This window comes from Squalius cephalus (genome assembly GCF_949319135.1).
Source record: "Squalius cephalus genome assembly, chromosome: 2".
Classification (NCBI taxonomy): domain Eukaryota; kingdom Metazoa; phylum Chordata; class Actinopteri; order Cypriniformes; family Leuciscidae; genus Squalius; species Squalius cephalus.
The window spans coordinates 3,550,893-3,576,562 of NC_137123.1; the positions used below are offsets into that span (position 1 = coordinate 3,550,893).

General features: G+C 42.2%; 2 protein-coding genes across 3 annotated transcripts; both read right to left on the reverse strand.

Moving 5' to 3' along the window:
• LOC307154491 (uncharacterized protein) lies at window positions 1-16,148 on the reverse strand. The gene is made up of 4 exons (XM_079864492.1): window positions 16,123-16,148; window positions 12,534-12,701; window positions 11,965-12,328; window positions 1-1,445 (listed from the first exon to the last, which is right to left on the reverse strand). The coding sequence occupies exons 2-4, from the start codon at window positions 12,699-12,701 to the stop codon at window positions 196-198; spliced, it is 1,782 nt and encodes a 593-aa protein (XP_079720618.1). The 5' UTR covers window positions 16,123-16,148; the 3' UTR covers window positions 1-195.
• A 623-nt stretch (window positions 16,149-16,771) lies between these two features.
• On the reverse strand, window positions 16,772-25,479 carry LOC307154494 (uncharacterized protein). Of its 2 annotated transcripts, none has more exons than XM_079864498.1 (4): window positions 25,416-25,479; window positions 24,745-24,912; window positions 24,263-24,626; window positions 16,772-20,406 (listed from the first exon to the last, which is right to left on the reverse strand). In XM_079864498.1, exons 2-4 carry the CDS (start codon window positions 24,910-24,912, stop codon window positions 19,250-19,252), a joined length of 1,689 nt encoding a protein of 562 aa, XP_079720624.1. In that variant the 5' UTR covers window positions 25,416-25,479; the 3' UTR covers window positions 16,772-19,249. The 2 variants fall into 2 exon arrangements, with proteins under 2 accessions (XP_079720624.1, XP_079720623.1); XM_079864497.1 differs by having other exon boundaries at window positions 16,772-20,409.
• Between the last annotated feature and the right edge of the window lie 191 nt (window positions 25,480-25,670).

The following is a 25,670-nucleotide window of genomic DNA, read 5'->3' on the forward strand; positions in this document are numbered from 1 at the left end:
GCTGTCCAGTAAAACACCCAGATTTTTCACATATGGGCTAATATAAAGTGCTAAGACACAGAGATTTAGTTTTAATGTACCGTGCCACCCCTAGTCTCCTTTGGACACTCTAGGTTTTTTACAACCATGAAATAATGTCCCTGTAACACTGCAAGGTGTTTTTTTTACACAAACTAAAATAATGACATGATGAAGCTATGATGACTCTGGAGCGGTGTGTTTCTTCTGGTGAGTCCGAAAACCCCATTTAAAAGAGAATCTCTCGCCACAGATGGAGCAGCGGTAAGGTTTCTCTCCTGTATGCCATCGCTCATGGACCTTCATGGCACTTGATCGAGCAAAAGTCTTGTCACAATGTGAACATTTAAAAGGTTTTTCTCCTGTATGAATCCTCTGGTGCATTTGTAAGCCACTTGAATTAGTAAAACCCTTCCCACAATCACCACAGTGATATGGTTTCTCTCCAGTGTGAACTCTCAGATGAACTTTGAAATAAAATGGACTAGCAAAGCTCTTCCCGCAGTAGGAACACAGGTACGGTTTCTCTCCGGTGTGAGTCCTCTCATGAGTTTTCCGGTGAGTCGAATGATAGAAACGTTTCTCACAGTGTGAACACTGATATGGTCTGTTATCAGAATGTATTTTTTGGTGTAACTTCAGAGAAGTTGAGTTTGTAAAGGTTTTCTCACATTCACTGCACTGATACGGCCTTTCACTGGTGTGTGTGAGTAGATGTTTCTTCAGACTGGATCCGCATTTGAAGCTCATTTCGCAGAGATGATGAGTACACTTGTATGGACTCTCATTGGTGTGTATGTGTTGATGGCTCTTCAAACGGGATCTCTGGTTGAAGCTCTTCTCACAGAGGGGACACTTGTATGGACTCTCATTGGTGTGTGTGAGTAGATGGCTCTTCAGATGGGATCCCTGGTTGAAGCCCTTCTCGCAGTGAGGACACTTATATGGCCTCTCATTGCTATGTGTGAGTTGATGGCTCTTCAGATGGGGCCTCTGGTTGAAGCTCCTCTCACATTGAGTGCACTGGTACGGCTTTTCACCAGTGTGGATTCTCTTATGCATTGAAAGTTGTTGGTTGGTGCCGAAATACTTGTCGCACTCGCTGCAGTGCAAAGTCTTTTCGCTGTGTGTCTTTATATGAGCTCTCATACTATAAAGAGTGGTGAAAAAATCCTTCCCACACTGCTCACAGCAAAACTCCTTCTTCACGCTGTGCTCTTTTGAATGAAGTCTCTTCTCTTTTGAGGTAGAAAAACTGATGTCACATATCTTACAGGTGAAGTCTTTCTGTTCTATGTGTTTTCTCTCACGTCTCGCTAAATGACCCTGTTTTCTGAATGTTTTTCCACAGGAGAATCTCTTCACTGTCAGTTGCTCTTTGGATGTAGAGGCAGTTTCTCCATGAGAAGATGAACCAGCGTTGTCATCTGAAAGGAAAATAATGGGCATTAAATATGTAACTTTTTCTATAACTTTTAAGGCTGAATGATCAGTCAAAATAAAATTGGGTAGGATCTGAGACCAGATCGGACAGAGATGATTTGTTTAAACAGAACAATCTAGGACCATAAATGAAGTGGGCACCATCCAGTCTGAGCTAACTAATGAACTACACCACTGTAAACAATGAACCCTTGTAAGATTCCACTTCAAGGCATACTATGCAGTTTCCGTTTTTGTCAAACAGCGATCACTAGAGTCGCTTTGGAGTACTTGTATTTAACGTTACTGTCGTAAATACCACTCACTCAGTTTCTCGTTTTCTTTTCCTTGACTATTCCGACTTTTAGATGTCAACGTTGGGCAGTTTGTAAAAGATGGATTGGTTTGGAGAGGGCACAGCTTGAGCCCCACGAGGAAAACACCAAGGGTTGTTTGACCCCCCAAGACATAATTGGAAAACATGGTTTGACCTGAGCTCTGAAACACAGGATTGAAATCTCTTAAAACCACAGAGACTAAGACTTTACGTTAGCCTGGCTAACGTCAGACCACTTTCTCTTTGAGACGTGGTCTGGAAACCACATGTACATTTTCTCGTATTTGAGGCGTGGTTTACGAATGCCCAGAGCCGTTTATTGGGCGCTACGAATGTCTATCAAATGCGCCTGTACGCAGCTCATAGCCAATCATTTCAAATTATACCAGATGACGTATGTAGAGCGACAGATATTCAAAGAAGACGACGATGGGTCCGATTTATGTGTACACCAGAGAGTCCTGCACGGGTCCGATTTTGTAAATCCGCACCCGACCCGTTTTCCAACAGCAGCACTAATAAAAATCTGCACCGACCCGCTTAAAATAGAACCGACACCCGACCCGCACCCGAAATAAAATCAGTTTAGACTATCACATTATAGACACACTTACAAACATTTTTATTGCCAGGTCATACAGAAGTTATTACACGACCATTATAGCCGAAGCTGTCAAAAGGCCGATACATGAAGAACATGGCTAACGTTACCACACAAATCGAACAGACGCGGCTACACCACTATATGCCACACAATTTCGTCTAGCCTACATCTGACAATTTTGGGTTCAAACACACCCTGCACACCACACATACTTAACAGTGTTAAATATGAAAAATACCGTTCGATAGAGCTGCTTTGTTACCAGTTATCTGCGTGCTTCCTCAGGGATGAAGTTCCACATTTGCGGCTATCCAACACGAAAATGTTTGCAGCAAAGCCTTTCACAATATTTTCTTCAGATAACTCCAAATTTCTCCCACACACTAGACTTGATTTTTGATGACGTATTGTCGACAACTTTACAATCTCCACTAGCTATTCTTTTCTTCAACTCCTCAGCATCTATCTCGACGACTGCAAGCAGAACGCGCGCGCGCGGTTGTGATGCATTTTTAAAAGTGGAAGTAGCCTTGGTAACGTTATAGATCCTGGGAGGGCGTGGCGCGTCGGCACAAATAAACTGATGTGGATTTTAAATTATTTTATCAACTTGAAATACAGGCATATTTTTGTAGATGTGTTCCTAAAAATATGCATATTTTTACGTCTGTCATGTTGGATCCATAGATAAACAAACTGCTTCGGTGTGTCGCATATACTTCGTCATCGTCTTCCTGCTCCCTCCCCGTTCTGTGATTGGTTCCCTATTTCAGGGGAAAAATTAGTCCATGGTGTCCAGACTACCTTGCAGCGTGAATAAAATCGCGCTGCTCAAGGCAGTATGGGGAAACCCAGGCTAACTTTACGTACCAAAATGTATCATATTTGGTCCCAAAACAATGCTACACGGACTTATAATCAAACACTGTTCAACTGCATAATGCTATATCATGTCTACAACCTATATATGTGACTATTATGCTTAGATCATATAATTCATGCAATTGTTATAACTATTGAGTGGTTGACTGAAAGCGTTTCTTGTTTCCTATCAGTATGATCGTCTGCTCATAATTTAAAAGATGACTAAAATGTATCATATTCTTATTATAGAAAACACGTCGAAACTGTACTCTCTGCTAAGAGTGGGAAAGTTAAGAGACCATGTAATTTATGTGAGGGGAGAAGAAACAGCCACCTCTGAACCAAAGACAATACCTAATTGGTCAGAACCTCTCAAAGAGGCTGGACAGATGCCTCAATTTAATAGCAACAGTCAGACAGACCGCAGATCAAGGTTTGGGAGATGAAAATGGGTTAAGAACAAACTGCTTCATTCAAGCCATCAACTACTCTCGTCTCACTTACTTTTCTTCTTTTAATTTAATTTAATTTCCTTTCTTTTCTGTTTAGTCTTGTGAGTTATATTAAACTGTACCGCCTGTGCCAAACTTCAAACTTCATCCATAAGACTTTCCAATCATCCGCCAACACACCAATGTGATTGGATGCCCAGACATCAATCCAGACACAACGAGACCACCAGCCAATCAATAAACATGAGAAATCCCCTCTCCAGTAAGGACCAGGAAGGGCATCCCCATTTAAAGACGACATAAACATCAAACGCAAGTAATACCTCCAGATTCTAGCTGAACTAGTGCATTGATGGAAAATGTATAACCCTGCCAAAGAACAAAAGGAGGATTGATGAATTAATGACTGATAGTTCTTATTTGCTAAAAACTTGTGATTTCATCATCTTATTCTTACTCTTCGCATATCAGAGGTTCTGGGTTCGAATCTTCCCTCGTATAGGTTTTTAGATTGTATATCGAGCAGGGACATGTTTGCATTTTATTTTGTGATTTCACTGGAATGAATAAAGAGTCTCCACAACAGGACTGCAGCGCGTGTCTGTGCAAAAATAACAGCAGCAACGAGCTCTCGGGATGAGTTGACTAATCAACTAGAGTTGACTAGCAGATTTGTTATAGATATAATTTTGTTATAGTGTAGATATACACTATATTGCCAAAAGTATTGGGACACCCCTCCAAATCATTGAATTCAGGTGTTCCAATCACTTCCATAGACCATTTATACCAATTCCATTGTATAAAATCAAGCACATAGGCATGAAGACGCTTCTACAAACATCTGTGAAAGAATGAGTCGCTCTCAGAAGCTCAGTGAACTCAAGCATGGTACCATGATAGGTTGCCACCTGTGCAAGAAGTCCATTTGTGAAATTTACTCACTACTAAATATTCCACGGTCAACTGTTAGTGGTATTATAACAAAGTGGAAGCAATTGGGAACAACAGCAACTCAGCCACGAAGTGGTAGGCCATGTGAAATCACAGCGGGGTAAGCGCATGCTGAGACTCACAGTGTGCAGAAGTCACCAACTTTCTGCAGAGTCAACAGCTAAAGACCTTCAAACTTTGTGTGTCCTTCAGATTAGCTCAAGAACAGAGCATAGAGAGCTTCATGGAATGGGTTTTCATGGTCGAGCAGCTGCATCAAAGCCTAACGTCACCAAGTGCAATGCAAAGTGTGGGATGCAGTGGTGTAAAGCGTGGGATGCAAGCGTGGGATGCAGTGGAGTAAAGTTTGGGATGCAGTGGAGTAAAGCATGGGATGCAGTGGCATAAAGCGTGGGGTGCAGTGGTGTAAAGCGCGGGATGCAGTGGTGTAAAGCGTGGGATGCAGTGGAGTAAAGCGTGGGGTGCAGTGGTGTAAAGTGTGGGATGCAGTGGTGTAAAGCGTGGGATGCAGTGGTGTAAAGCGTGGGATGCAGTGGTGTAAAGCGTGGGATACAGTGGAGTAAAGCGTGGGGTGCAGTGGTGTAAAACATTGAATGCAGTGGAGTAAAGCGTGGGATGCAGTGGTGTAAAGCGTGGGATGCAGTGGGGTAAAGTGCGGGATGCAGTGGTGTAAAGCATGGGATGCAGTGGCATAAAGCGTGGGGTGCAGTGGTGTAAAGCGTGGGATGCAGTGGTGTAAAGCGTGGGATGCAGTGGTGTAAAGCGTGGGATGCAGTGGTGTAAAGCGTGGGATGCAGTGGAGTAAAGCGTGGGGTGCAGTGGTGTAAAACATTGAATGCAGTGGAGTAAAGCGTGGGATGCAGTGGTGTAAAGCGTAGGATGCAGTGGGGTAAAGTGCGGGATGCAGTGGTGTAAAACTTCGGATGCAGTGGGGTAAAGCGTGGGGTGCAGTGGTGTAAAGCGTGGGGTGCAGTGGTGTAAAGCGCGGGGTGCAGTGGTGTAAAGCGTGGGATACAGTGGTGTAAAGCGTGGGATGCAGTGGAGTAAAGCGTGGGATGCAGTGGTGTAAAGCGTGGGATGCAGTGGAGTAAAGCGTGGGATGCAGTGGGGTAAAGTGCGGGATGCAGTGGTGTAAAACTTCGGATGCAGTGGGGTAAAGCGTGGGGTGCAGTGGTGTAAAGCGCGGGGTGCAGTGGTGTAAAGCGTGGGATGCAGTGGTGTAAAACATTGAATGGACATTAGGAAACACACACCAGACAAGTTTTTTACAGATTTTGATAACTCAGACGTTTTACTGGACATTCTCGTTGGAGGGGCAGCGGTGTTGTTAAAACGCGCGGTCAGACGCAAACGCGGGAAGCGCGCCGGCGCGCTGGTTAAACTCCGCGAGCGCGGCCTCCGCACTGCACTACCCAGTATTCATCTTGCGAATCTCCGATCTCTTCCTAACAAAATGGACGAACTTCTTCTCCTCACCCGCACTAACAAGGATTTTTTAAACTCCGCTGCTCTGTGCTTCACTGAAACCTGGCTGAGTGAAGCCATACCGGACAACGCACTACATCTGCCGGGCTTCCAGCTGTTCCGAGCGGATCGCATCGCGGAACTAACGGGGAAAACGAGAGGTGGTGGATTGTGTTTCTACATTAACGAAAGTTGGTGTTCAGATGTAACAACACTGAAGAAGATGTGCTCTCCTAATTTAGAGGCGCATTTCATAAACTGTAAACCTTTCTACTCGCCGCGGGAGTTTTCCTCATTCATTCTCGCGAATGTTTACATTCCTCCAGACGCGTGTGTGAGCGCGGCGCTACAACAGCTGGCTGAACATATAGCTGAAATGGAACAAAGGTACCCAGACTCTCTTTTAATCATTCTTGGGGATTTTAACAAAGCAAATCTCTCCCGTGAACTGCCAAAATACAGACAGCATGTTACATGTCCTACCAGAGACAGTAATATATTGGACCACTGTTACACCACGATAAAGAATGCGTATCACTCCGTCCCACGGGCAGCTTTGGGGCTCTCTGATAACTGTTTGGTTCATCTTATACCGACCTACAGGCAGAAACTGAAATCAGCTAAACCTGTAATAAGGACTGTAAAAAGATGGACCAACGAAGCAGAGCAGGATCTACAGGCCTGCTTCGATTGCACTGATTGGACTGTTTTTGAAGCTGCAGCCACCGATCTGGATGAGCTCACAGATACTGTAACATCATATATCAGTTTCTGTGAGGATACATGCATTCCTACCAGGACATTCTTATCATTCACTAATGATAAACCATGGTTTACTGGGAAACTCAAACAGCTTCGTCATGCCAAAGAAGATGCTTACAGAAGTGGGGATAAAATCTTGTACAACCAGGCCAGAAACAGACTGACAAAGGAGATCAGAGTTGCTAAAAAAAGCTACTCTGAAAAGCTGAAAAACCAGTTTTCAGCCAACGACCCGGCATCTGTCTGGAGAGGCCTGAGGAACATCACCAACTACAAATCACCATCCCCCCCATCTGTGGAGAATCAACAACTGGCTGACACTCTCAATGCATTCTATTGCAGGTTTGAGAAGCCCAGACTCACACCTCACACCCGCTCTGATGTGCACTTCACACATCCACCATCACCTCCTGCAACCCCTCTCCTCCCCCCTTCTGCCATCCAACCTGAGCTTAAGGTCTGCGTGGAGGACGTGAGCAGAGTCTTCAAAAAACAGAAGACTAGGAAAGCTTCAGGCCCAGACGGCATCTCATCTGCTTGTCTAAAAGCCTGTGCTGACCAACTGGCCCCAGTCTTCACGCAGATCTTCAACAGATCATTGGAGCAGTGTGAAGTTCCCTGCTGCTTCAAACGCTCCACTATCATCCCGGTTCCCAAAAAAACTAAAATCACTGGACTTAATGACTACAGACCTGTCGCTCTCACGTCTGTGGTCATGAAGTCGTTTGAAAGACTGGTGTTGGCCTATCTGAAGGACATCACTGGACCCCTGCTGGATCCCTTTCAGTTTGCTTACAGAGCAAACAGGTCTGTGGATGATGCAGTCAACATGGGACTGCACTATATCCTGCAACATCTTGACAGACCTGGGACTTATGCACGGATCTTATTCGTGGACTTCAGTTCGGCCTTCAATACCATCATCCCTGATCTTCTCACAGCCAAACTGACTCAGCTCTCCATGCCATCCTCAATCTGTCAGTGGATCTCCAGCTTCCTGACGGACCGGCAGCAGCTAGTGAGACTGGGGAAACTCACATCCAGGACCCTCACCATCAGCACTGGTGCCCCCCAAGGGTGCGTTCTCTCCCCACTGCTCTTCTCCCTGTACACTAATGACTGCACTTCTAAAGACCCCTCTGTCAAGCTCCTGAAATTTGCAGACGACACCACTGTCATCGGTCTCATCCAAAATGGTGACGAGTCTGCTTACAGACTGGGGGTTGAACAGCTGGCTGTCTGGTGCAGTTATAACAACCTTGAGCTGAACACACTCAAAACAGTGGAGATGACCGTGGACTTCAGGAGAAACACCCCAGCACTCCCCCCTCTCACCATCATGAACAGCACTGTGGAAGCAGTGGAGTCATTCAGGTTCCTGGGCTCTACCATCTCTCAGGACCTGAAGTGGGCAAATCACATTGACTCCATTGTGAAAAAGGCCCAGCAGAGACTGTACTTCCTTCGCCAGCTGAAGAAGTTCAATCTGCCACAGGAGCTGCTGATCCAGTTCTACTCAGCCGTCATTGAGTCTGTTTTAAGCACTTCCATCACTGTCTGGTTTGGTTCAGCTACCAAATCGGACATCAGGAGACTACAACGGACAGTCCGGACTGCAGAGAGGATTATTGGTGCCCCCCTGCCAACCCTCCAGGACCTGTACTCTTCCAGAGTGAGGAAGAGAGCAGGTAAAATCATCACAGACTCCACTCACCCTGGACACCACCTGTTTGAACTGTTACCGTCAGGACGGCGACACAGATCACTGGCCACAAGAACATCCAGGCACAGGAACAGTTTCTTTCCACAGGCCATTTCCCTTCTGAACACTTAACATGCCCCCAAGGCATATGCCTGTAAGTGCAATACTCCCACTGTCTAGTGCAATATTCTCTAACTCAGGTGATATTTATATCTATATTATTCATACTACTCAAAATACTGTAAATATGTTTAGAAATCTGTAACATGCGCTAGACTCCCACTGTCTAGTGCAATATTCTCTAACTCAGGTGATATTTATATTTATATTATTCATACTAATCAAAATACTGTAAATATGTTCATAATCTGTAAATGTTTATTCGGACTAAACCCAACTGTGACCCTACTTTTTTACTTTTATACTATTTTTATTTATTTTTTATATATTTTTATTCTTAGAATTTGTATTACTATGTTTCTTGTTGTATTTGTATTTGTATATGTGCACTGGAAGCTTCAGTACCAAGAAAAATTCCTTGTGGGTGCAAGCACACTTGGCAATAAAGCTCTTTCTGATTCTGATTCTGATTCTGAATGCAGTGGAGTAAAGCGTAGGATGCAGTGGGGTAAAGTGCGGGATGCAGTGGTGTAAAACTTCGGATGCAGTGGTGTAAAGCGTGGGATGCAGTGGTGTAAAGCGTGGGATGCAGTGGAGTAAAGCGTGGGATGCAGTGGAGTAAAACGTCGGATGCAGTGGTGTAAAGCGTGGGATGCAGTGGTGTAAAGCGTGGGATGCAGTGGTGTAACGCGCAGGATGCAGTGGTGTAAAGCGTGGGATGCAGTGGTGTAAAGCGTGGGATGCAGTGGTGTAAAACGTGGGATGCAGTGGTGTAAAACGTGGGATGCAGTGGTGTAAAGCGTGGGATGCAGTGGTGTAAAGCGTGGGATGCAGTGGAGTAAAGCGTGGGATGCAGTGGAGTAAAGCGTGGGATGCAGTGGTGTAAAGCGTGGGATGCAGTGGAGTAAAGCGTGGGATGCAGTGGTGTAAAGCGTGGGATGCAGTGGTGTAAAGCGTGGGATGCAGTGGAGTAAAGCGTGGGATGCAGTGGAGTAAAGCGTGGGGTGCAGTGGTGTAAAGCGTGAGATGCAGTGGTGTGAAGCGTGGGATGCAGTGGTGTAAAGCGTGGGATGCATTGTAAAGCGTGGGATGCAGTGGTGTAAAGCGCAGGATGCAGTGGTGTAAAACTTTGGATGCAGTGGAGTAAAGCGTGGGATGCAGTGGAGTAAAGCGTGAGGTTGCAGTGGTGTAAAGCGCGGGATGCAGTGGTGTAAAGTGTGAGATGTAGTGGAGTAAAGCGTAGGATGCAGTGGTGTAAAGCGTGGGATGTAGTGGAGTAAAGCGTGGGATGCAGTGGTGTAAAGGGTGGGATGCAGTGGCGTAAAACGTGGGATGCAGTGGAGTAAAGCGTGGGATGCAGTGGTGTAAAGCGTGGGATGTAGTGGAGTAAAGCGTGGGATGCAGTGGGGTAAAGCGTGGGATGCAGTGGTGTAAAGCGTGGGATGCAGTGGTGTAAAACGTGGGATGCAGTGGCGTAAAACGTGGGATGCAGTGGAGTAAAGCGTGGGATGCAGTGGTGTAAAGCGTGGGATGCAGTGGTGTAAAGTGTGGGATGTAGTGGAGTAAAGCGTAGGATGCAGTGGTGTAAAGCGTGGGATGTAGTGGAGTAAAGCGTGGGATGCAGTGGTGTAAAGCGTGGGATGCAGTGGAGTAAAGCGTGGGGTGCAGTGGAGTAAAGCGTGGGATGCAGTGGTGTAAAGCGTGGGATGCAGTGGAGTAAAGCGTGGGGTGCAGTGGGTTAAAGCGTGGGATACAGTGGAGTAAAGTGTGGGGTGCAGTGGTGTAAAGTGTGGGATGCAGTGGTGTAAAGCGTGGGGTGCAGTGGTGTAAAGTGTGGGATGCAGTGGAGTAAAGCGTGGGATGCAGTGGTGTAAAGCGTGGGATGCAGTGGTGTAAAGCGTGGGGTGCAGTGGTGTAAAGTGTGGGATGCAGTGGAGTAAAGCGTGGGATGCAGTGGTGTAAAGCGTGGGATGCAGTGGTGTAAAGCGTGGGGTGCAGTGGAGTAAAGCGTGGGATGCAGTGGAGTAAAGCGTCAGATGCAGTGGTGTAAAGTGTGGGATGCAGTGGAGTAAAGCGTGGGATGCAGTGGTGTAAAGCGTGGGATGTAGTGGAGTAAAGCGTGGGATGCAGTGGTGTAAAGCGTGGGATGCAGTGGTGTAAAGCGTGGGATGCAGTGGTGTAAAGCGTGAGATGTAGTGGAGTAAAGCGTGGGATGCAGTGGTGTAAAGCGCGGGATGCAGTGGTGTAAAGCGTGGGATGCAGTGGTGTAAAGCACGCCGCCACTGGACTCTAGAGCAGTGGAGACGTGTTCTCTGGAGTGAAGAATCACGCTATGTCTGGCAATCCAAAAGACGAGTCTGGGTTTGGCAGTTGCCAGGAGAACGGAGCTTGCCTGACTGCATTGTGCTAAGTGTAACGTTTGGTGGAGGGGGGATAGTTTGGAGATGTTCCTGTTCCAACTTGACTGCGCACAAAGCAGCTCTTGTTTGATTTAATACCAAATCATTCCAATTTATGATTTAGCCTAAGACGTGTGATTAATCAGCATCTAAGAGCAGCATTTTTTAAATATGTGTTATCTTTTAAGATGTGTTATCTTTTAAGCATTTGAACTGTCACATGTTGTGCATGCAAAATTAGGAAATGCAAATGTAAATAGAATTTTTTGCAATCACATTTCATGTTGGACAATGGACAATCAATACATAAATAAATGTGAACAATCTATAAATTCCCTTTGAGATAAATTGACTCTTTCCCTTACAATTGAACACAGGTGCAGCACCCAAATTGCCTTCTCAGTGTCTTAAAGGGATACCACTTTAAAATGAAAATTCTGTCATCATATACTCACCCTCATGTTGTTTCAATCCTTTATGAATTTCTTTCTTCTGCTGAACAGAAAGGAAGATATTTAGAAGAGTATCAGTAACCAGACAGTTTCTGGTCCAATTGACTTCCATAGTATATTTTTGTCCTACTATGGAAGTCAATGAGACCAGAAACTGTTTGGTTACTGACATTCTTCTAAATACTGTATCTTCCTTTCTGTTCAGCAGAAGAAAGAAATTCATACAGGTTTGAAACAACATGAGGGTGAGTATATGATGACAGAATTTTCATTTTAAAGTGGAGTATCCCTTTAAATGGGCAGATTTCGCTATAAATGCTGCTCCACATGAATTTAGGTCAGAACATATTTCTACAATTTAATACTAATTCTGTTACTTCAGCATATCTGGTCATAAAAGAAAAAAAAACATACCTGAAGGAACAAAGTCATCATCATCAACATCATCATTCTGATCTTCATCATCATCAACATCATCATTATTCTGATCTTCATCCTCCTCCTCCTCCTCATGGCTCTGTTGTTGTTCCTCTGCTGTGGTTTCTTCTCCTCGTCTCTCTATCAGGTTCCTGCAGTCCTCCAGTTTGACGGAGCACATCTTCATCTGCTGTTCTCCAGCGTTACAGTCAGAGGTTTGATCAGTGGATCCATGATCCTTAGCGTCAGTATAACACAGTAAAGTGAGGCTGAGCTCTGAGTCCTGTGTGTCTCTGGATCTCCAGACTGAATCCTGAGCTTCTGTCCCATCAGTCACACACACTGAAACCTTCTCCAGATCCTGACAAACACATCATAGATCAACACAAATAAACAACAACCTGTTGATATTAGCCTCATTACTCATCAGTTATCTCTAGTGGGTATATTGGTTATTTGTTTGCATATTTTGCTGCTGGATTAATTTGAGATGTGTATAAGAAGTGAGAAGCTAACAAAACTTTAGTTTGATTGAGCTGAAGGATGAAATGATGAGCTGCTCAAACCTCTCTGTTGGGGTTGTCTCCTCTTTCTCTCAGCTTTGCCTCCAGTGACTCCACCTCTTTCTTCAGCTGACAGATTTCAGTGATGAAATCCTCAATATCCAGCATGGACAGATCCGTTCCTACTGATTTACAGCAGATCACATCCATCTGCGCTCTCATGGTCAACATCTGAAGACAAACACATTATCATTATTAGGCTACAAGAAGAATTTGTAATGAACTGACTGATTTAAACTCAACATATTTTGGAGAATATTAGGTAATATTAATTTCAGATTAAGTGTTTAGGAGCATTTATGTTTAGTTTCAGTATTGAGCCAGCACTGTGCAGGAATTTTATCAAAAAGTATATTACATTATTGCATATATACAGTGAGGAAAATAAGTATTTGAACACCCTGCTATTTTGCAAGTTCTCCCACTTGGAAATCATGGAGGGGTCTGAAATTGTCATCGTAGGTGCATGTCCACTGTGAGAGACATAATCTAAAAAAAAAAATCCAGAAATCACAATATATGATTTTTTAACTATTTATTTGTATGATACAGCTGCAAATAAGTATTTGAACACCTGTCTATCAGCTAGAATTCTGACCCTCAAAGACCTGTTATTCTGCCTTTAAAATGTCCACCTCCACTCCATTTATTATCCTAAATTAGATGCACCTGTTTGAGGTCGTTAGCTACATAAAGACACCTGTCCACCCCATACAATCAGTAAGAATCCAACTAACATGGCCAAGACCAAAGAGCTGTCCAAAGACACTAGAGACAAAATTGTACACCTCCACAAGGCTGGAAAGGGCTACGGGGAAATTGCCAAGCAGCTTGGTGAAGAAAGGTCCACTGTTGGAGCAATCATTAGAAAATGGAAGAAGCTAAACATGACTGTCAATTAGTGGTCGACCGATATGGGATTTTTAATGGCCGATGCCGATGCCGATATTGAGAAAGCAATCTGGCCGATTGGCCGATATGAGGCCGATACAATACATGTGAATACAGTAAATGAGAGACATAAAGAATATTGGTGAAACTAAATGAACATTTATTGTACATACTATTTATGCAAAATTCTTTTTGCAATAAAAAATATTTACTAAGAAATTAAAATGTAAACAAAAAGGTAAGGTAACACTTCAATAAATAAAGTTTTAGTGCAACTTCTTGTCTGCTTTAATATTTACAGTCATTTTTTCAGTCACATAAATAATTACTGCTGCTTACTGCAGGTTACAAATAACATTTACCATTAATGAACCAATCTAAACAATATTCATAAATTAATGACAAAATAGTATGTGAGATTACATACATTTTATGTACAACATAGTTAAATATAAATCTCACATAGTTTATTTACACTATTTACTTTAAAATAGTTTAAATAGTTCAACCTTTTTTTAAGGTTGTTTTACTTCAAGTATATTTAAATAATAATGATTTATGTGTTTAGTTTTGCTTGTTTGTTTCTTTAAAACGTTGCAAGCCGTCACATGTATTTGCATGACATACATGAACATATGAAAATGTATACTACACACGATATTACGCCAATCAGGGATAAATAAATACAGTAGATAGTGAATAACATTTTCAAGGATTTATTTTCAAATGTAGTATTATTACATAGTGTTCTCCTCTCATCCACCTCACGCGACCAACTGATCTGTAATGCACGCGACCCAGCTTTTCCGTGCACGCGAGTCTGTTGGAAAACAGCGTCTAGTATAAATGTAACCCGAGAACAACGCGCGTATCTGAGGAACAGCCAGTTACAGGATTTTTGACTGTTTGTGAGGTAAAATGTTTTCAGTTTTGTTTGAATTTGTTTATATCACATCTGTGACCCCCACTGGAGCTACCGCTGGGCTGCGGATCTGACATATCACGATACTGTTTGTGTTTTTGTGTGTAACACAAGGTAGCGTCAGGTTAGAAAGCGAATGCGAATGGTCATTTACTGTGTCTGTCAGATGTCTGTTTCACTTCTGAGTGGCTTGTTTTACGGTGCTGGGCGGAGCAGAGCGAGTGTATCCAGTTCATTCACGCTCGCTCTGTTCGCGTCAGTGGAAAAAAGCGCTAATGCACAGTCACAAACGGTTTTGAAATATATCGGCCAAACGGAAAGATTTATCGGCCGATGCCGATATCTAAAAAATTCCAAATATCGGCCGATATATCGGCCTCGGCGATATATCGGTCAACCACTACTGTCAATCTCCCTCGGACTGGGGCTCAATGCAAGATCTCACCTCGTGGGGTCTCAATGATCCTAAGAAAGGTGAGAAATCAGCCCAGAACTACACGGGAGGAGCTGGTCAATGACCTGAAAAGAGCTGGGACCACCGTTTCCAAGGTTACTGTTGGTAATACACTAAGACGTCATGGTTTGAAATCATGCATGGCACGGAAGGTTCCCCTGCTTAAACCAGCACATGTCAAGGCCCGTCTTAAGTTTGCCAATGACCATTTGGATGATCCAGAGGAGTCATGGGAGAAAGTCATGTGGTCAGATGAGACCAAAATAGAACTTTTTGGTCATAATTCCACTAAACGTGTTTGGAGGAAGAAGAATGATGAGTACCACCCCAAGAACACCATCCCTACTGTGAAGCATGGGGGTGTTTTTCTGCACATGGGACAGGGCGACTGCACTGTATTAAGGAGAGGATGACCGGGGCCATGTATTGCGAGATTTTGGGGAACAACCTCCTTCCCTCAGTTAGAGCACTGAAGATGGGTCGAGGCTGGGTCTTCCAACATGACAATGACCCGAAGCACACATCCAGGATAACCAAGGAGTGGCTCTGTAAGAAGCATATCAAGGCTCTGGCGTGGCCTAGCCAGTCTCCAGACCTAAACCCAATAGAGAATCTTTGGAGGGAGCTCAAACTCCGTGTTTCTCAGCGACAGCCCAGAAACCTGACTGATCTAGAGAAGATCTGTGTGGAGGAGTAGGCCAAAATCCCTCCTGCAGTGTGTGCAAACCTGGTGAAAAACTACAGGAAACGTTTGACCTCTGTAATTGCAAACAAAGGCTACTGTACCAAATATTAACATTGATTTTCTCAGGTGTTCAAATACTTATTTGCAGCTGTATCATACAAATAAATAGTTAAAAAATCATACATTGTGATTTCTGGATTTTTTTTTTTTTAGATTATGTCTCTCACAGTGGACATGCACCTACGATGACAATTTCAGACCCCTCCATGATTTCCAAGTGGGAGAACTTGCAATATAGCAGGGTGTTCAAATACTTATTTTCCTCACTGTAACTCATATAGAAAGATCTTAAATATGATATTGTCAGATTTCTAATCATTTCACCCGAAATCGTGAAAACTTTAAAAGCATTTAGCATTGAAAATTAACCATTGTGTTGGTATAGTAACTGTTTAATACAAATATCATGTTTAAAACATGGTTACTAGACAGTTGTAGCCTAATAGTTACTGTAGCAAAACCATGGTTATTTTTCCTAAGCTAAGGAAAAGCTTAATTTAAGTTCATTAAAAACTATAGACAGACAAATAACAAGCAAACCGCTAAAACGCATAAATAATGTAGAACAGATTAAACTCACCGTCTGAATGCTCCAGTCTTTCTTTCTTCAGTGGTTTTACTGTAGACTAACGAATGTCACAGCGCCTCCTACAGTACGAGAACGATGGAGTTAGAAGAGGAGGAGGAGATCCAACTGGATACTATCATATTTTACGTGATAATTAGTTAAAAACATCGATAACGAATCAGCGGTAAATCAAAATGACCGTTAATATTTGAATTACGCGAGTTCGCGGCTTTCTGTGGAAGACAGGAGAAAGCGCGCGCAGATCAGAGGCTGTAAATAGGTTGTATTCCAGACGCTCTCAGTTTGAAATAAATGCTGTTCTTCACTTTCTGTTGATCTGTGAATCCTGAAAAGATTCCACACTTAATTAACCAACACAAGTATTTTCAACTGTGATATGCAGCAAATTCTTGAACAGCAAATCAGCATCTATTTCTGAATGTTCCTGTGACACTGAAGACTGGAGTAAAAACCAATAAAATGGAGATTTGACTGAAAATACATTTGAATATTCAAATAGAAAACAGTGATTTTTGAATTGGAATAATATTTTACAGTATTGTTGTTTTTGCTGTTTATTACTGCACCCCCTCCAGCAGAACACAGGCAAGAAGAAATGAAGCAGGCCAGTCACAAACTCACACTGTCCCCGAGACAGAGAGAAACTTAGCATTTTTAATTGCATTACACTGCTTTATTGTAAACTGAGATATTACTTTGGTCACTTTCACTGGTAAGTAAATACAGATTTGACTCCCATCGTGTGTTCATACAGACAGTATTTGAGGCGCTACTGTAAGTTGATTTGTGAACGAGACATTTCAAGATTCACACCTGTAAGTAGATGCAGTTGTTAATCCCAAAAACTGACAGTGTGACCTTAGAACATGTTACTGTACCTGTAGTGTATTATTTCATTTCCATGTCTGGATCATTTCAGCAAGTGACTGAGGGAAGTAAGACTCATTTCATGCCATCATGTTTTTTATTAAATAACTGCTAAAAGAATTAGGCTTCGTCAATAGTCCCCAGCTCGGTAACTTCCAACGTGACCGGGACTAAGTTTGTCTAACCTATTAGACCTATTTTCAGGCGCTGCGTTACATCATTACGCCTGCTGCACTCATTGCACTCAATTTATTTATAAAGCACAATTAAACAACAACTGCCATTGACCAATGTGCTGTACAAACTGGATAACCAGTAAATAAAATACAAAGACACAAGTAAACAACAAAGCATAAAAAGACAGATTTAACTTAATTATAAGCCAGATCAAATAAAAATGATTTTAACTTTGATTTAAAAATAGATATTGTGGGAGCAGTTCTGATTTGAACAGGTGAACTGTTCCAAAGTCTTGGTGCAGATGTGGAAAATACCTGGTCACCCCTAGACTTTAGTGTGGTTTTAGGGTGCTTTCACATCTGTAGTTAGGTTCATTTGGTCCGGACCAAGGGCGAAAAATTATACTTTGTAGCATTTTTCAGGTGTTTTGGTTCCTTTTCACACCACACTGATCGCTCTGGTCCGAATCAGTTTATGAGTAGATAAAACAAACCAAAATGCAGTCACGTGACAACATCCACATCACTCGTTGGCCAGATGTGTCTTGAACGCATTTCCATAACTGCACTTTTTAAACTAAAATCAATTATGTGGCGAACGGGCAACCAATGTAGAGGCTGTAGAAGAGGGGTGATATGCTCATAATAATAATAATTCCTTACATTTATATAGCGCTCAGGCTTACGAGCTCCCATTAAAACTCTGGCAGCTGCATTTTGACCCATCTGAAGGCGGTTTAAATAAAATGGACTAATCGCCAAATAGATTGAGTTGCAATAGTCAAGCTTTGTGGTGATAAAAGCATGGATAACTCTTTCAAAATTATTAAAAGAGAGAAAGGACTTTGTTTTTACCAGGGCACGTAATTGATATAAACTTGGCATCACAACTTGATTAACTTGTCTGTCCAGCTTTAAAGTGCCCCTATTATGGATTTTTGAAAATGTCCTTTCATGTAGTGTGTAACATAGCTCTAGAATGAAAACATCCTGCAAAGTTTTAAATCTGAAAGTGCACCGTATATAAAGTTATTGTCTCTTGAAAGATGATGTTCAAAATACTTAGTTTTGAGTTTTATATTGTGTTGGTCTCCTGCTAACTGGTTAACTCACATTATTACTGTCTTACCGAAATACTTATTCTGATCAGTTGTGGGCCACTATTACCTAAAACTGTGTCTATTAATGCAGATTGTCAGTTGTTCTCACTACTTTGAGGAAAGATTAAGCATGGAGCAAAATTTGTTTTACCAACATTTATGTTTCATCAGTCATTCACACTAAAGCTCGGCTAATGTATGCACTGTTATTGATACAGTTTCCACATGTTCACCGCAATAAATTAGAAAAATACTCTGTAAATAAATCAGTACAAGGAAAATAATCGATTTGTTGATGGACATGCACTTGTTAATGCTGATGGTGAGGAATTACAGTTGCAACATCTCATAATGTCCCTCAAACTGAGTAGTGTATCACTGAGAAACACTGAGTCCTGCTCGAGTCGTCCTTGCAATGGAGGTTCGGGTGGAATAACTAGTTCTTCCAGTGTTTCATCATCGGACTCGTGCTTGGACTGATATGGTAAAACTGACGCCATTGTTCGTTTCTGTGTTTAGTTTTCGGTGTAGGAAGCCTCAGGACACGCAGAGCTGACGTTGTTATGGCAATGGGCATTTTTGTATTCGACGCGCGCTGTACATGGTAGACCAATCACAACAGACTGAGCTGTCAGGCCAATCAGAGCAGAGTAGCTTACGGAAAGGAGGGATTTAGAGAGATTGATTCATCTGACGAGTCGTTTGAGAGTCATTGAAAATGTGGTGATGTGCAAATGTATATTATGAGACGGTGAAACCATTTTTTGACCTTTGATGCAGGTAAACCTGTTGTAGGAGACACCACAACAACATTAGGAAACTTTAAAATAGCATAATAGGAGCACTTTAATGCGCTGTCCAGTAAAACACCCAGACTTTTCACATATGGCCTAATATAAGGTGCTAAGACAGAGATTTAAGTTTGGTCTCCTTTGGACATTCTAGTTTTAGGTATTTTACAACATGATGAAGCTATGATGACTCAGGAGCGGCGTGTTTCTTCTGGTGAGTCTGAAAACCCCATTTAAAAGAGAATCTCTCACCGCAGATGGAGCAGCGGTAAGGTTTCTCTCCTGTATGCCATCGCTCATGGATCTTCAGGTCACTTGATCGAGTGAAATTCTTGTCACAAAGTGAGCATTTAAAAGGTTTTTCTCCTGTATGAGTCCTCTGGTGCATTTGTAAGCCACTTGAATTAGTAAAACCCTTCCCACAATCACCACAGTGATATGGTTTCTCTCCAGTGTGAACTCTCAGATGAACTTTGAAATAAAATGGACTAGCAAAGCTCTTCCCGCAATAGGAACACAGGTACGGTTTCTCTCCAGTGTGAGTCCTCTCATGGGTTTTCCGGTGAGTCGAATGATAGAAACGTTTCTCACAGTGTGAACACTGATATGGTCTGTCATCAGAATGTATTTTTTGGTGTAACTTCAGAGAACTTGAGTTTGTAAAGGTTTTCTCACATTCACTGCACTGATACGGCCTTTCACTGGTGTGTGTGAGTAGATGTTTCTTCAGACTGGTTCCGCATTTGAAGCTCTTCTCACAGAGGGGACACTTGTATGGACTCTCATTGGTGTGTATGAGTAGATGGTTGTTCAGATGGGATCCCTGGTTGAAGCTCTTCTCGCAGAGGGGGCACTGATACGGCCTCTCATTGCTATGTGTGAGTTGATGGCTCTTCAAATGGGATCTCTGGTTGAAGCTCTTCTCGCAGTGAGGACAGTTGTACGGCTTTTCACCAGTGTGGATTCTCTTATGCATTGTAAGATGTTGTTTGGTGCGGAAATACTTGTCACACTCGCTGCAGTGTAAAGTCTTTTCACTGTGTGTCTTTATATGAGCTCTCATATTATAAGGAGTGGTGAAAAAATCCTTCCCGCACTGTTCACAGCGAAACTCCTTCTTCACGCTGTGCTCTTTTGAATGAAGTCTCCTCTCTTTTGAGGTAGAAAAGCTGATGTCACATATCTTACAGGTGAAGTCTTTCAGTTCTGTGCGTTTTCTCTCACTTTTTGCTAAATGACCCTGTTTGCTGAATGTTTTTCCACAGGAGAAACTCTTCACTGTCTGTCGCTCTTTGGATGTAGAGGCAGTTTCTCCATCAGAAGATGAACCAGCGATGTCTTCTGAAAGGAGCAAAATTGGCATTAAATATAGAACTTTAATACTAAAGCTGAATGATTAGTCAAAATAAAATTGTGTTGGATCTAAGAGCAGATCGGACAGAGATGATTTGTTCAAACGGAACAATCTAGGACCATAAATGAAGTGGGCAGCATCCAGTCTAAGCTTACTAACAAACTCGACCGCTGTAAACAACGAACCCTTGTAAGATATCACTTAAAGGTGCAGTATGTAAGAATGACAACTAGTGGTCGAAATAGGTACTGCTTTCCAATTCTAAATATCAAAGATCGTTGTTTCTCCCGCCACCTGCTCCTCAGACTCGACGGCGTTCACACAAGTTGCCAGTTTGAGCACACGCAACAGGAACGAGCGCAATGGACAATGCCTGGAAACGCACATTTCAAAGTAAAATAACTGGCTGTAGAAGTGTTTTTCATAGAAATGAGTATGTGAACTTAACATGTTTCCTCAATATATGCAAACATATTATGACATTTCTATGCTTTAGTAGAGTGAAAAAGTTACATACAGCACCTTTAAGATGTCAACTTTGGGCAGTTTGTAAAAGATAGATTGGTTTGGAGAGGGCACAGCTTGAGCCCCACGAGGAAAATACCAAGGGTTGTTTGACCACCCAAGACACCTTTGGGCCTTATCATAGCCTTCATACCCTTATATACCCTTAATAATGCTTATCATGGATTGCTCCTGTCTGTCTGTCTGCCTTGCTGCTGAGTGGTTTGAGTCTGTATGCTCCGTATAGCTTTCTGTTTTGAATCTTTATTTACTATCATTCCTTTGTTGTTTATATTGCTAAATATAACTTACTCATCACCACGCATTAACCTGACATCGCTACCTTCAATCTAAATCGTTATCGCTAGCACTACACGCTAGTAATTCGCTAGCCTTTTAACATGCCATCCATGCCTGCCGTCTTTTATTTATTTATTTTTTCTCGTGCACGCTCGCGCCATTCGTGTCTAACGTCTTTATTTTTATTGTTTTTTTTGGCCGCCATACATGCCTGCCGTCTTTATTTATTTTTTCTCTCACACCTTTTACGAGTCCGTCAAACAACTGTGGTGAGTAGGATCAGTCAACAAACACGTGAGTCATGTCTTCTCCTCTTATTGTCACTTGCACTTCGTATCACATGTATAGTATTAGGCTTCTCTGTCAGCACAGAGGGCTTTTCATGTGATAAATGCAGGGAGATAGTCAGGCTGACAGAGAAGATTTCAGAACTAGAGACACGCATCCAATTTTTAATTGAGGATAGTAAGAGTGCAAGGGCTTTAGATACTGCTTTGGATGCGACTAGCTTAGTGAACTCTGTACATTGTTCGGTTCCGGCTGTAGAGCCCGCGCAGCAGGGCAACTGGCTGACCGTGAGATGCTGTAGTCGCGGGACAAAACACTGCTCTTCCATTCCGACTACCATAACAAATAGATTCTCCCCACTCAGTGAAACACCCACTGTGAATCCTGTTGAATGTGCCCTAGTTATTGGTGATTCTATTACACAGAATGTGAAAATAGAGACACCAGCCACCATAGTCACATGTTTGCCGGGAGCCAGAGCGCCTGACATCAAAGCAAATTTAAAAGTGCTGGCTAATGCTAATCGTAAATTCGACTTTGCCAGTCAGAGATCACTAAAATTAACGTTAAAGAGGTGTGTGAACTCGCAAGTCAAGTCAAGTCAAGTCAAGTCAAGTCATCTTCATTTATATAGCGCTTTTAACAATATTAACGCTTTTAACAATTTTGTCTCTCTATTAGTGTTACTTGATCTTAGTGCTGCATTTGAAACTATCGACCACAACATTCTTTTAAATAGACTCGAAAATTATGTTGGCATTAGTGCAATTGCATTAGCATGGTTTAAATCATACTTATCTGACCGTTATCAGTTTGTAGCAGTAAATGAAGAGATGTCTCATCGATCACAAGTTCAGTATGGTGTACCACAAGGCTCAGTACTAGGACCGCTGCTGTTCACTCTGTACATGCTACCCTTGGGAGATATCATTAGGAAGCATGGAATTAGCTTTCACTGTTATGCTGATGATACTCAGCTCTATATCTCTTCAAGCCGCAACAAAAATGACCAATTCACAAAATTAACGGAATGCATAGCTGATATAAAAAACTGGATGTCTAGTAATTTCCTACTACTTAATTCTGAAAAAACAGAGATTATAATTATTGGACAAAAAAGTTCCTCACGTAATAACCTAGAATAACCTTGTCCTGCACGCTTAATAAATAAATTACAGCTGGTCCAAAACGCAGCAGCTAGAGTTGAGCGAGCTCTTAACGCATTATAGTCCTTCACGTCTATTGCGATCTTAAAATTCCGGCTATCAATATCAATATCAAATATCAAAACCGACTGCTGGCGGTAGATCCTTCTCCTATTTAGTACCACAACTTTGGAACAGTCTTCCTAACATTGTCCGGGAAGCAGACACACTCTGTCAGTTCAAATCTAGACTAAAAACACATATCTTTGGCCTAGCATACACATAACACATTATACACTTCTATAATTCAATGTTAGGCTGCATAGTTTAGGTCAGCCGGAACCGGGAACACTTCCCATAAATCCTGATGAACGTCTAAGGATGGCGTCTACGCAGATATTAGTCTCTCGGTTTATCCCGAAGTTTACCGCAGTCCGCTGGATCCAGGCTGTATCCAGATCTGATGAAGGACCTGCGCCTGGACACGACGACAACGCAGTCCTGAAGTGTCAACGCTGTAAAAAAGTGTATAACGCTATTGTTTTATCTGTACAGAGTCCCCACGTAGCTACGCGGACGCAATAACTGTTTGTGCAGAGGTTTGCGCAGAGATAACTGATCATCTTTTGCACCTTGGAACCTATTTCCGGGAGTGCATTCTCGAGCCACCAGGCACTGTTTTGTGCGAATGGGTGACCGGAGCGCACTGAGGGTTTTCTGTTAGAACGGTGTCGTGTTAGCGGCCCCGACGTTAATAACTAATGATCTGATCTTCGATCATTACTAACTTTAGCTGGACAATAACTTTATCCTAGAGCTGCTGTAAAACCAAAACAATCTCTGTTATTGTAACTTCCTACTATCACTGTAAAGCTGCTTCATGTTAAAAGCGCTGTATAAATGAAGGTGACTTGACTTGACTTGAGGCCACAGTGACAACTTGTGGTGGACCAAACGATACGTACAGGGAAAAAATTACTTAAGAGATGGGCAATATGGCCAAAATCTTATATCATAGTTAAAGTTATTTAATACTACCCTAACTATATGTATTTTTGGTGACCCTACATAGTCCGTAAAACATTGTCCGGTCGGGATTTCTAAAATGTCTTAACACACATGAACAGAAGCTGGATGTTCAACAGATCTGATAACAGATGCTTTGACATGGAAGCATGTGAAATTATCCCCTATGAGTAGCGTAACTTTGTTTTAAAAAGTGGTTGGGACAGGTGTGTGTGTGTGTGTGTGTGTGTGTGTGTGTGTGGGGGGGGGGGGTGCTAATACAATGCTATATCAGATATATGTACAATATACTGTATGTGTACAATATAATTGCAGAAAAAATAACATAATGCCCAGAGATAAGTTGATCCAAATTGTGATGTGTGTTATCAAACTTTTAAGGCTGTCATTTAAATAAATACATATATTGATATTTTATCACTGGGATATTTTACACAGCTGCAGCTCACAAAATGCCATTCTTAGTGTCTTAATGAATTGGCAGAATTCGCTTCAAATGCTGCTCCACATGAATTTCTACAATTTAATACTAATTCTGTTACTTCAGCATATCTGGTCATAAAAGAAAGAAACATACCTGCAGGAACAAAGTCATCATCATCAATATCATCATTCTGATCTTCATCCTCATCCTGAACATCATCATCATCATTATTCTGATCTTCCTCCTCCTCATGGCTCTGTTGTTGTTCCTCTGCTGTGGTTTCTTCTCCTCGTCTCTCTATCAGGTTCCTGCAGTCCTCCAGTGTGACGGAGCACATCTTCATCTGCTGTTCTCCAGCGTTACAGTCAGAGGTTTGATCAGCGGATCCATGATCCTGAGCGTCAGTATAACACAGTAAAGTGAGGCTGAGCTCTGAGTCCTGTGTGTCTCTGGATCTCCAGACTGAATCCTGAGCTTCTGTCCCATCAGTCACACACACTGAAACCTTCTCCAGATCCTGACAAACACATCATAGTCAACACAAATAAACAACAACCTGTTGATATTAGCCTCATTACTCAGCAGTTTATCTCTAGTGGTTATATTGGTGATTTGTTTGCATATTTTGCTCAAACCTCTCTGTTGGGTTTGCCTCCTCTTTCTCTCAGCTTTGCCTCCAGTGACGCCACCTCTTTCTTCAGCTGACAGATTTCAGTGATGAAATCCTCAATATCCAGCATGGACAGATCAGTTCCTACTGATTTACAGCAGATCACATCCATCTGCGCTCTCATGGTCAACATCTGAAGACAAACATCATCATTATTTCATGAGGAATTTGTAATGAACTGACACTGATTTAAACTCAAAATAGCCTATTTCAGAGAATATTAATTCCAGATTTAAGTGTTTAGGAGCATTTATGTTTAGTTTCAGTATTGAGCCAGCACTGTGCAGGGATATTATCAAATAGTATATGACACTATTACATGTATTACTCATTTAGTCATATAATAAACATGATATTGTCAGATTTCTACTCATTTCACCCAAAATCGTGAATCTAGCATTGAAAATTACCCACTGTGTTGGTATAGTAACTGTTTACTACATGTCATGGTTAAAACATGGTTACTGTAGAAAAACATGACGCCATTTGTTATGGTTACTGTAGCAACACCATAGCTATTTTTCATAAGCTAAGTAGGCGTGGAAAAGCTAAATTTAAGTTAATTAAAAACTAGATGCATAAAAATAACAAGCCAACAGCTAAAACGCATATATATGTAGAACAGATTAAACTCACCGTCTGAATGCTCCAGTCTTTCTTTCTTCAGTGGTTTTACCAGTAGACTAAATAACGTCACAGCGCCTCCTACAGTACGAGCGATGGAGTAAAAGAGTCGAGGCTTCACCAACCCTAATTTCTCTGATTAAAAATACAATTGTGTTTCAGTGGCGTTACTAATAGACGAATATACTAACATATGTTTTACGGAATTATTAAATAAAGACGATTGTTAAACAAATGTTAGTCAGTCAGCCTTTCTGTGGAAAACAA

Bases quoted from the DNA above. Each gene is read 5' to 3' on its own strand.
- LOC307154491 (XM_079864492.1), bottom strand. From the start codon at position 12,701: ATGTTGACCATGAGAGCGCAGATGGATGTGATCTGCTGTAAATCAGTA. The intron at 12,329-12,533 runs GTTTGAGCAGCT...TGTGTTTGTCAG, and splicing joins GAGACAACCCCAACAGAGAG to GATCTGGAGAAGGTTTCAGT. The intron at 1,446-11,964 runs GTATGTTTTTTT...TTTTCCTTTCAG, and splicing joins TGATGACTTTGTTCCTTCAG to ATGACAACGCTGGTTCATCT.
- LOC307154494 (XM_079864497.1), bottom strand. From the start codon at position 24,912: ATGTTGACCATGAGAGCGCAGATGGATGTGATCTGCTGTAAATCAGTA. The intron at 24,627-24,744 runs GTTTGAGCAAAA...TGTGTTTGTCAG, and splicing joins GAGGCAAACCCAACAGAGAG to GATCTGGAGAAGGTTTCAGT. The intron at 20,410-24,262 runs GTATGTTTCTTT...TGCTCCTTTCAG, and splicing joins TGATGACTTTGTTCCTGCAG to AAGACATCGCTGGTTCATCT.